At 37.8% G+C, this 11,751-nt stretch overlaps 2 protein-coding genes across 3 annotated transcripts; one reads left to right on the forward strand and one right to left on the reverse strand.

The window, feature by feature from the left end:
• Window positions 1-41: 41 nt before the first annotated feature.
• Window positions 42-4,834, forward strand: LOC149045128 (uncharacterized). Its single transcript, XM_089206613.1, has 9 exons — window positions 42-475; window positions 886-981; window positions 1,195-1,293; window positions 1,750-1,851; window positions 2,206-2,286; window positions 2,648-2,879; window positions 3,209-3,331; window positions 3,833-3,955; window positions 4,399-4,834. Exons 1-9 carry the CDS (start codon window positions 279-281, stop codon window positions 4,750-4,752), a joined length of 1,407 nt encoding a protein of 468 aa, XP_089062739.1. The 5' UTR covers window positions 42-278; the 3' UTR covers window positions 4,753-4,834.
• Window positions 4,835-5,723: 889 nt separating this feature from the next.
• On the reverse strand, window positions 5,724-11,749 carry LOC149045129 (heat shock 70 kDa protein 12A-like). 2 transcript variants are annotated; one of them, XM_089206605.1, is made up of 5 exons: window positions 11,540-11,749; window positions 10,785-11,107; window positions 9,757-9,981; window positions 8,211-8,388; window positions 5,724-7,458 (listed from the first exon to the last, which is right to left on the reverse strand). In XM_089206605.1, the coding sequence occupies exons 1-5, from the start codon at window positions 11,550-11,552 to the stop codon at window positions 6,404-6,406; spliced, it is 1,794 nt and encodes a 597-aa protein (XP_089062731.1). In that variant the 5' UTR covers window positions 11,553-11,749; the 3' UTR covers window positions 5,724-6,403. The 2 variants fall into 2 exon arrangements, with proteins under 2 accessions (XP_089062731.1, XP_089062732.1); XM_089206606.1 differs by lacking the exon at window positions 9,757-9,981.
• Between the last annotated feature and the right edge of the window lie 2 nt (window positions 11,750-11,751).

Genomic DNA, 11,751 nt, shown 5'->3' on the forward strand with positions numbered 1-11,751 from the left:
GTTCGTGAACGTAGTTTGGTTGTTTACATTTGCCAGTTTTTTCTCTCTCAATAGCTTTTATCTACAAATTCCATTTTCATACTCACGGAACCCGACTTTTCTGCAAAGCAAACTTGAATGAAAACTTTGAGATTACGTCATCTTGCGATTGTGAGAATAAAGTGCGACCAAATTTATAAGCGTGACAACTTCCGGTTTTCCGCGAAAGAGAAAGAGAAAGAGCGGAAGCGATTTTTTCTAGGAATATCTCGTTAAGTTTGTACCCGTGGAATGATAATATGGACGGACCGAGCAGAGGACCGAAAAACGCATGGCGTAGAACTCGGAAAGAATCACTAGAGTTCACGAATGGAGTGGAATCACTCGCTACCAACCAAGAATTCATTAAGAATTTGAGAAAGCTTCCTGAGGAGCTCATTCGACTCCGAAGCGATAACGACAGACTGAAGAAGGAAGCCCAAGCGACGCGGTCAAGGTAAACAGTAGAATAAATACACTCTGTATATCGAATCTGTACTCAGTTCCCTTTAGCCGATCTAGTGTCTGATTTGGAAGCAATTTTTTTACTTATAACTTGATAAAGCCGTGATACAACGTACATTTTCGGCTGAACAACTTCGATCTTGCCAGGAGTAATCGCCATATGCAAATAAACGAAATTCCACGATCTCTTGTCATTTGTTGGGATTCAAGTGGGTGGATTTGCCCCTCTAATGTGTATAAAAGGAATAACAGCACAGGGCTTGTGGGGCAATTGCTCGAGGGTTTGAAATCAGGTTCTCGCAACTGAGGCTGTGACTAGAATATCCTCGCAAACTGCCAGGGTAGGGAGGGTGGAGAGGGTGCAGAGAGTAATTTGTGAAAATTCCTACTTTTATTTTTCAGGGTAGAGTCACCTAGCCAGGCAACCATTAGTGAGAGATGGTTAAAAGACCAACTGGAGTCCAAAGAAAAACAGCTTAGAACAGAATACAAAGAAAGGTATACGCTTTATAAATACACTGATGAATTTAAATCACACTCTTTTTTCAATAATCAACTTCACTATGAACTAAATTAAATTTCCTACCAAAGATTCTTTTTAAATCATAAGTTTTAGAAATCCGTTCAACGAATGGTCCTGCATGTAACAACTACAGTTCGTTACTGCAAGTAGAATGTGGTTAATCCTGCTATTTGCCATTAATTTAAAAGGATCTCAGAGGCACGGAAGAAATTTGAGCAGCAACTTCAGGCTAACACGGAAACGCTGCAGAAAAACAACGAGGAGTTGAATAAGAACCTCAATCAAAGGTAATGCATTTTTTCATCAGCATTATCTCGAGTGCTCATCAATGTTTCTTGAAATTTTGATCATTTGAAAATTAAGGAAAGCTGTGAAGAACTGATGCCTATAATACTACTGTAGTTTCATTCATTTACCGTTGATTCCTTTCAGAGAGTAATGAATACAAGAAGAAAGACCAGTATGTTCACCAACATTTATGTGACTTTCTTACTAAAGAATGTGATGGTGTGAAACAAGAATACTCTCATACTAAGTTATGCCTTTGACTGATACATGTACATATACAAAAGTAATCGCGGAGCTTCAAAATACTCTACGTTTCCTGATATAACTCAGGTCATTTTTTCCTTTTAAGAATGCTTATGACGGTAAACAGAACGGAAATTAGATTTATTTTCAGAAAAGTCTTTTCAACATACATTTTTAGTCTGATGCAATCCTTTACAATTCATTTTCCGCAGCGCACAAGAAAACCTGGATTTGAGGAAAAAATTGAAAGAATATGAGCGCCTTCTACAGGAGAGAAGCAGTGTCAGTCACAGATATTCTAGAGACTCTCAGAGGTTAGTGTTTACTTTTAGTTATGAAAAGGTAATCATGTTTTTCTCAGTTGTGTGTTAGTTGGATTTTAGACTTTATTGTATCAAAAACAAAAGGAGGAGTTTAGGGAGATGAGGTTTGTATTTAAAGCCGCTAACAGCCGTTGGATTCCTAAGTTGTTTGTTAGGCCTGCGTGCTGCACTTCTTCACGACTGTTCCCTTGTTGGTTAAGAAATACAGAAGTACAGCACAGATAAGGTGGGCAACAAATGTTTTGCTACAGAGGTTAACTTAGTTCAGCGTTTTGCAATAACTGGATAGATCTAAATTGTTAAAACATTACGTTTTACTCTGTTTCACGTTATTTTTTATCAAAGGTTTAACTATGAGCAACAAATAATGAAAGCGAGACAAGTCTCTGAAGGATATCGCCGAGAGCTTGACAGATTTAAGGAAAGGTATTGGTAATAGCTGTTTATGTTATCTTGAATATTTTTGTTATTATATCAATTGAACAAAGAATCCTATTCAATTACTCAATTTTCCTAAACGGTGGTCACGCTACTGTTGACAAAACCATGTAACAAGGTCCACTGGTAAATGGCGGAAATTGTGATCTCTGAAACGAAACTGAAGCATAGTACACGGTTAATCAAGTTTAACTTAAAGTTCTAAGTTGGTGTTCCAAGAAACCTCAAAGCAAATAACTATTAACAAAACCTAGACAACCAAATCGTCATTTATTTTGTTTTGCATTTTATTGTTGTCGAAGTTGGAGGGGTTTATTTAGCCATTCAAAATATTGTTCATCATCGATAGGCATGCTGCTGTCTCGGAAAGGAGAGTAAGGTCTGATCAGAGAAGAACTGAAAACACATTGAGTACCAACAGACAGTCTCAGCTAGAGAGCGATTACGTCATCGAATTTAAGGATGGCACTCGTGTTGATGCGATAGACATCATGACAAGTAAATCTGGACGTCGGAGGGGGAGTAACAACACCACACGGGAGTATTTAAAGTGCTGTAGATCGGCGTGCTTCATATTTGAGGTACTGTCCTTTACTTGTGTCGTATTGACTGGTTGAGTTATGTGTCGATCTAATTTAAAGAGTGAAAATTCAATCGTTTAGGGAGAAGGATCAAAGAAGCTGACCTTGGAAGAAAGGATGTAAGTTTCTAATTTGGTTTAATCAACTAAATCCATGGTGTAAATTGGCGAAAGTCGGCTTTAGAAACTCTATATGGCGACCTTAGAATTGCTCACCAAACTTAGTAAAACGTAAATTGAACGACAAACTTCTAGCTTCTTCCATATGAAATAAAGAAGGGAATCTTGTCTAAACAAGAGAGCTAAACATGTCCTCTTTTCCGGATCTAGGTAGCTTATGACGTTGTTCTAAAGGTGAAAGACTCCTTTATCAAATTCACGTCCAGTGTAATGGAAACCTTAGCTGCTGAGGCTCCCGCGCTAGGGTCAGATTCCACATCGTTCCAAAGCAAAGTACGATTAGTCAATCATTGATCTAATGTAGTGGTAGACTGATAAAGAAATTTCACAAAGGGCCTTTTTAGTGGAAGAAGGTTTTTTAACCGAGGTCCAGAGTGCAGACGGGTCTGTCTACATAGTCTGTTCTGAGGCACAGGAACAAATTTGTAAGAACTTCGGAGTGAAGCTGGTGAGGGTCACTGTGGTCTGTTCGTGGCGCACACCCTTCGCGATTCTTGTGTCTCTCTCTCAATTGTTTCAATAATTCTGGTTATTTGAATAAAAAAGGCGCTTGGTTTTGAAGGAATTTAAAGTGTATATCTCCATTAAGTGGATGGAATTCCTCTTCGCCAATCTCGCGCTCGAAGCTTTTAGAACTACTGAAGGACAATTTTTTTTGCTCTTCTCTAGAAATTGTATTGGTGGAGGGACACTTACATATATTGTGGTAACACAGTAGAATGTTATCAGTTCAGTCACAATTATGATTTACGATCTCCATATTTCACTGGCTAGCTCTGGAATACGCTGTGTAATAATCCAAATGGAGATGTACATGCTACTCAAGATGTGGTCAGCGAGTTGATGATTCTCGTCAAAGAAAAGGCGAAGAAACACGATTTAAATTCACTTGTTCAGGTAGATTCAATGATCTGCATTTGTTCCTAAATGGGTCTTTGGGCTCGATAGTATCTTGTTCCTCTTCTACTGAAGCTGTAGAAGTTGGTAATGTTGAAGCACAATTTATTTTGCTCCTCTTCTTTGCACTTCTCCATTTATTTGTCAAGACTGATAAAACCAAATCAAATTCACAGTATATTCAGAACCAGTTGAGAACTGATAAATGATTGTTTATGGTCTTAAAAAATACCGTGGAGAGTAGAAAATGAAAAATTGGAAATCCTGGGTTGATTTGCTTTACCATTACTAAACGTTTGAGTATGGTTTTAGGATTTTAATTTTTTTTTCGCGAAGTGAAAAAGTATTTTCTTCGTCATTATTTTTCCGGAAAGCCCCTTCTTAAACCCCTTAAAACTCCCCGTCAAAATGTAATTACGTTTTTTCGTTGCGTTAATTTTCAGGATGTGAAAAGATCTATTTCTGAAAAATGGACTCGTCACCAATTGCAAAGAGGATCTCTTCTTCTTGAATACGACTCGGATCTATTGTATAGACTGAATGACTATATCAAATATTGCACTCAGTTTGCATGGTGTGCTGTTACACAGGTTCCTCCCCTTAAGATTGACTACAAGACCACTGATTATGACACAAAGGTCCATGGAGTGAGTCAAGCGTTTAGTCCCTCCGAAGAAAGGAGCCCGTCTCGTCGAAAAATGTACTCAGAGACACGCAAAATCATGTGCTATCTGTGGCCTACTTTGTTAGACTGTGACGGAAAAGTTATCAGGAAAGGAGAAGTACTGTTGCTATAATGTGCTAAACTTCCAAATGGAGGATTTATTTTAAGTTATTCCTTACAAGAAATGAATTATACTTGAAAAAAATCAGCCACAATTCTTTCTTTCTTTCTATTTCTTTTTAATTTTAAATTTAAACCCCAGCAGAAATTCCATCAGGGCGTGGTTCAAATGAGGCAACACATTAAAGCAGGAGGCAGGCAAAACCTGCAATTATTTTTGGTATTATAAGATTGCGCACTCTGATCGTTCGGGGCCGTGGAGTCCTAATGAAAAGTCAGTATCATAAATAATAAAAACAATTATATTTTGATCGAGCAGAACCAGGACCTGGGTGACTGGATGAAAAATCCAGCGCCCAGGCAGCCAAGCTGCCTCTACTTAAATAGTTGTGAAGAGTTTGACTGACAAGCGACTATTCTTTTGACTCCAATAATTGTTTCCACACACGTTAAACAAGATCAAAGCTATACTACACTATAGATCTTACTTAAAATAAATGATTTTCGCCAGTAAATGGGACGCTTAGCATTCGCCACGGTTTGCATCATCTGAGTGTCACATCCTTCTAGGGCTGATACTTAAGATTAAGATTTAAGAAAATCACTTAAGCCCACTGACACGAACTCAAAATTTTCTCCAAAGTTCCTTCAAATTAACAGTCTTCCACAATCGCTCTCTCACAATATAGCTTTCCAAACAGTCGGTCACTCCCGACAACAACAGCAACTAGAAGTACACGACTGAGTCCTTTATGCATTTACAGAGTATTCTAGAACATTTCGGTAGCTTGTTATTTTGCTAATAGTACATTGTGATTACGTGACCTAGTAGAATACTCTAGAAAGTTCCATGGCATTCAATGACTTGGCATTCTCCTGGGTCATCAATATGCCACTTTCTAGTTACCACGCATAAATACTCTAAACATGTGACTCTTAAATTTGTTAGAACTCCAGCCACAAAGCAAAGTAATCTCAAAGGTGTTTCGTTGAGCTCTGACCATTTATTTCGAGTAATAACATAGCTAGAATCCGATGATTTGTTCACAGTGGTGCTGATTATAGTACTAGTTCTTTCCTCTCTTATCTAGAATAGCAAAGCTATAGCAGTCTAAAAAGGAAAAAAAACCATGAAAAACAATACTAGTTTGTTCCCCAGTCTTTTTGCGACTACTTCACGCGGTGAATAAACTTAGGTATAATCACACGCTCATACACTCTGTTATCTATGTGCAGCGAAATAATTTCTTCGACGATTGGTGATTCTTGCCTTTTTGTACTTAATACTTGAAATTTTTTCGTGGAAGGAACCACATGTCACTCTTTTAAAAATTGTTGCAAACCCCCATACCTTGTTCCAAAGCCTTTCATGAATTTCCCAGATATAGTAATACGAAGTGGTAATTACGAAAAAATGGATGTTGTTCGGAGAATTTAACTTTAGCCTATGCTTGACTCCTATTGTTCCGTATAAATGACATAGTGTGTAGAAAAAAAGTTCTTGGGTTGTAAAATAAAAATTTTTCTTACTGTGACAATATTCTCGAAGAATAATCTAGGTTTCTACTTTAGAAAGCTATCAATTTATTAAATACAACTATCCAGCTTTACACGAACTTCTTGTGGTTCTGAAAGAGACGCTTTAGTTCTTCGATATAAGCAGTCTACGATTGAGTAAAAAAGTCCAGAGTTGTCTCTGCGTGATTCCCACTTGATTCGTCCCAAGCTGTGGCGGTTATTTCTGTTCCACCGAAGAACAAGCTAACTTCAATATCTCTGTCTTTGCCTTTCCAGGTGTCAGGAGTCTGGATGCTAATTTTCCCAATCTCAGTTACCCCAGGATCTGAGGTAAACTGAGTATTTGGATTAGTCGTCACGTGGAAGCCAACGGTGGCCCTTGTTGAGCTGGACGTCGAAGGGTGATATATTTTTTTGATTCGCTGTCCAAGTTCTACAACGTCATTTTCTTTAACTAGGCAGCTAAATAAATCTTTGCACAGCACAATGCCGTCTATGACTGATTTCTTTTCTTCCGGATGCTCACCCGATTTAAATTTTCTTGTGCAACGAATGCCATATGTAGTACTCATTACCCTTTCAGTTATTGTGGTGGGCTTCTTGCCAAAGATTACGGCGCCCTGGGCGACTGCCATGCTGGCGTGGTGGGGGACGAGGATTCTACACCTTCCGGAAAACGTCTTCTTTATTTCGTTTTGGAGGAAAACCGACTCAGCAAAGCCACCAACAAGGAGCATTGTTTGTACTTTTGAGAGCTGTGGCTTTCCCAACAAGTTATTCAAATGTTCCTTGATATTGTCCACGACGGGGGTGAATAATTTCCTCATCATTCCAGAACCTAAGGAAAGATAATCGTCACTTTTTATCTTGACTTCTCTCTCTCCATAACGGTCGATTCCCATCCCTTTGTTTTGTTTGATTTGCGATACAAAGCTTCTTGGTAATCGTATATTCGTCATCAAGCTGCTGTCAAGTATACGTTTTCCTCGTTTTTTCGCTTCAAACTCACTCATCAAGCAGAGCCAATCAGATGGAAATTGCTCTCTATAGCTTTGAAGCGTCGTGGTACCAAACAACTCGTCCAATAGACTTTCGAACTGCTGGTTTACGTACATTCCACCATGAGGACCCCCAGTGACTTTGTGGATCTCTTTAATTCTACCATCATGAATCTCATGCACTGTTACATCAAGTGTTCCTCCTAAAAAATGACAAAGCACGAATCAATTTGCCAGCCTAAATAAATATATACCTCCCTCTCTTTTCTTCACACTTCTATTCTCAAGACCATAACAACAAAAACTACGACTATTTCTATCACCACCATTCGGTAATTTTAGTTTGGTTTTATTCTTTATAATTTCAAAGTTTTCTTATTCTTTCCACTTTGCTATTCATTGACCATGGTACACGCGATCTATTCGTTTATTTTCAGCGGTCACCTATTATACATTATGAAGAAAAAGGTGTTGATAATTTTCAATTTTGAAGTCCTTAAAAGGATGAAGAAATTTTTGTTTGCGTGAAAAATGATAAAAAACTTTTCAATTAGTCGAATAATAGCCCATAATTTCAAAAGAATCAGCAAGCTTTACTTAATGTGAAATATCTAAGACACCCTCAACTAACCTACGAATCAAAATTTGTTTCGAGTGTTAAATAACCCTAAGCATTTGTTGCCTGGCTGATGTATACAAAGAGAAGTAATTACATGGTCTATGAAGATCTGATTGGTCACCCTTCATCCTTTAGCGGTTTTAATTTTTCATTCTCTCTAACATAGTTCTCGGTTTCACCGCTCGTGAGGACTTATATTTAGACCAGTAGTTTGTTTCGCTGCTCTTCCTATCGATGAAGTCATAGGTGGTTGTAATTGTGACTTTAAAAAATCTCTGCTCAACCTCCTCTATGTGGTATTCTAGTTGATAAGGAGTAGATCAATACATAACTCACCTCCAATATCAACGACAACGTAGTGTGTGTTGATTTGGGATAGCACTCCATCTAAAGATCTGCTGCCAGATTCTTCTAGAAAGTCATTCATATTTTTCTCCTTGCAGAAAATTGCTGCCGCTTCTGGTTCTAAAGCAATCATTAATTGATCGGCATTTCCTGGTTTCCCCACACCAGCCTTTTAAGCAAGAGAAGAAAGATATATATATACATGGAAAAGGATGCAGTGTCTTAACCACTTCCGACAAGAAGCTGTTCAAAACCTCTTCGGCGTCGGATGATATTCGTGTAGTTAAAAACTTATTGTACGGGGAAAACAGGCCTAGTGACACGTCAAGTGGTTTAGTGGAGAAATTTCTGACTTGTGCGAACTGTAATTCCATGAGCTGTAACCCTCACAAGCGTAAAGAACTTGACGTAGAGAATATACCACAACATGCCACTCTTTAGTTATTAGGTCTGACCTTCCAGAATGACTGTAGATTTTTTTGCACACATAAAAGCTAAACTGTGCAAGGCCAACAAATGTCTACACGCGCTGAGAGTACGAAGAAAAGACCGCTACAGCCAGACAGAAATTGATTATCTCTTCTATAGCATTGATCTCCCTAACATAATCTACGGACTACCTGTTTATGGTGTCTCCGATGCGGAAATTAATGTCCTTCAGCACTTTTTAGACAGTTGCTGTAAGTTGCGCTTTATATCTACGCAGTTAAATATTAGATCATTACAAAACAAGATGAAGCTTTTCTAAAAATAGTTCAACAGCGTGATAACCACCCTCTGAAGGTTTGCTTTCCGCAAGAAAAGAACAATTTAACCTACAACCTTAAACGTAAAAGCTGCCAATAGCCTAAGATAAACACTGAACGTTGTAAGAACACGTTTGTAAATAGATCAATTTTTAAATACAACCATTTATGATATTTTATGCCAGATATATTGTATCCAGTTTAATCTTTTTATTCCTTTTATTCTATTGTAACTTTGGGCTGAACTTTTAATCTTTTTATCCTGTAACATTAGATATATATTTTTATCTAATGAGCTATAAAGACATTTATTATTAATATTATTATAATTTATTAGAAAATGGTCTAAAAACCAGACCGAAAAAATAGTCCAACAGTCCAAAGGTCTAGTAGTCTAGTCCACAGTTTGCTCCGGCCTAAAGTTATACAGAATTATTTAGTTTCATCGACTGGCTAAGGGCTGACATTAAAAAATTCAGCTTAGAAACTCCTTACCGTGGCCAATGTACATTTTCAATTCAGTTGTTAAAACCAAATCACCTTGTTACACTCCCCTACCGACGCAGCAATACAGTTTCTTTAGGAGCTGACCCCTTTATGCTAAAGTTAAACAATTAATTTGAGTGAATTTGTGTAGGATCAGTAGTATCATGATGCAACTTCGTGAAGTAACATAATAAATTGAAATTTTCTAGAGTAATTATGGGGATGCAGATAGCAGGCTTATTTGGTCTGAACGACCTTTACACCCCACACTTTAAAGAAGAGAGCGTACAATAATTGAAGATTACCTCATAGGCCGCCTCCCTCATAAATTGCTTTGCTTTCGGAGTCCATATGGCGGGTACAGTCAGAACCCACTGGATGTCATCTGCGCTGAAATAATCATCTCCAGTTCTCTGACGAATGACTTTAATGGCTTCATCTTTAAGGAAGTTAATGGAACGTGAAAACACTGTGTTGGCTTCGACGAATCGTCCATTTGCTGCCTTAATGACAGTCCTGCTATTCAAAGTCTGAAAGGTAGTATAGGTATTCAAGGAAAGCATGTGTAGGTATTTTTTAAAATAGCATTAATCTGTGCGACATGTTTGCCGGTCATTCTAATAAATCATATATTATCACAAAAAACTATCGATCCATAAATAACAAGGTTATTGATTGAGTGATGTTTTATGATCATTTGTTTTCCGCCATAACTGGACTTTTGCAGGGAATGCAACAATAACGGAGGAAAATAACTCGTTAGGCGCCCTCAACGGTGGAAACAGAAACTCGTCACGATTTCCTGGTACACAGGAACTGCTTCGGTGGACTTATTTCGGACGTTAAGGATCAAACTCTGTTTGGTTCCAAAAAAAGTTTATTCTAGTTCATGTTTACGAGTGACATGAACAGCAGCGTACTCAACAGCTTTGCAATGTAGTTGCTTATTTACTATCGAACGCGTGGCAATATTTGAATAGTACCACAAAAGAAGCAGAAAATGTCACTTTGAAGTTATCTATGCAACGTTGGTGTTGAACCGAGGTTGAACTGAGGTTGAAATCAATATTCTCACAGAAAGGTGACCTTTGTAGAAAGATTTCCTTAGAACGTTGGATGCTGGGTTTTGACTGTAAGTCTAAAGTCCTTAAAAAGTGGTTGCTCTGGGAAAAAAATCTATGATAATAACCATATCAAAGTTTTGTAAGTTTTATCAGTTTAAAAGACTTTACTGAGACACAAACACAGAAGCTTAGGTGTTCTGGAAATTTTCGCCTTTAACGTTAAGTAAATATGCAATTGAAATAGTTTGACACGAAGTTAAATCACTAACCTCGTTACTGTGAAGTGCCATTTTGAAATGTTTGAAAAATAGATACTCCTTCTCTTCGCTTACATTTTGAAGACTGGAATACTTCTCTATTGCTTCATAACCAAACGAGTCAAACGACAGATCTGGTTTGAGTAGCAGGCATGTTGGCGTTTTGCTTGTTTGGCCACCTTGTTCATTCGCCCAGTCCATGTTCATGAAGATGGCATCCTTTCCTTTATCTTTGATGAATGAAAATGCAAATCCACTATAGGTTGTCCCAAAATCAATTGCAACAACTGCCAGATATGAACGTTTCGGAGAGTAGAGAAGCGAGCCTTCGAGGGCTGTGTTAGATAAACAAAATACATATCACTCTTATGGTTTCCTTTTCTTCGAACCTTTTTTTCCCTTCTTCTTTTGTCGATATTTACCTCGCCACTTCTCTGCTCGGTAAATATCCACCACTATTATCCTCCACTTCTATGAATAATTGTTAATTGGGCCATTTAGTTAGTCTTAAACGTTAAGATAGGTGACTCAAAATATGGCCGGCTAAAACATCGTTATCTCAACTTTTGCCACAACTACTGCCGGTTTCTTTTTACTGTTGAGATCATAACTAGAACGGTATTATGGTGGTCGACGCCAAAAAATTGAGGCACTCTATTTACTTGATTTAAGACCAGATATTTTGGCATTTCACGAAATACAAGCGGAAAGGAGAAAGATCAGACTTAATATGTATTACATTTCTTCAGACAAATCTAAATCTTTACCTTTGAGTGCCATTTGTGTCGCTTCACTCTTCTTTCAAAGTTACTGACCGTGTAAAACATTTTTGTCGCTCCTTTCGCCATCCAAATGAAAATCTCTCAAAATTTCCCTTCTAAAAAAAGTATTCCGGTCGCTAAGGGAATTTCCCTTCGGCATAGTGCTGTTTCTCAGAAAAAGAAACCCTAATCTCCATATTAAAAAACGTTTTTATTGG

Source organism: Pocillopora damicornis, chromosome 5, assembly GCF_964200805.1.
Source record: "Pocillopora damicornis chromosome 5, jaPocDami1.2, whole genome shotgun sequence".
NCBI lineage: Eukaryota > Metazoa > Cnidaria > Anthozoa > Scleractinia > Pocilloporidae > Pocillopora > Pocillopora damicornis.

Coding starts and splice junctions, on each gene's coding strand:
- LOC149045128 (XM_089206613.1), top strand. CDS start 279: ATGGACGGACCGAGCAGAGGACCGAAAAACGCATGGCGTAGAACTCGG. Junction 2,880..3,208: donor CGGCGTGCTTCATATTTGAG/GTACTGTCCTTT, acceptor TTCCGGATCTAG/GTAGCTTATGACGTTGTTCT. Junction 3,956..4,398: donor ATTTAAATTCACTTGTTCAG/GTAGATTCAATG, acceptor GTTAATTTTCAG/GATGTGAAAAGATCTATTTC.
- LOC149045129 (XM_089206605.1), bottom strand. Junction 8,389..9,756: donor TGAGGGAGGCGGCCTATGAG/GTAATCTTCAAT, acceptor CTTGCTTAAAAG/GCTGGTGTGGGGAAACCAGG. Junction 7,459..8,210: donor CGTTGTCGTTGATATTGGAG/GTGAGTTATGTA, acceptor GTCATTTTTTAG/GAGGAACACTTGATGTAACA.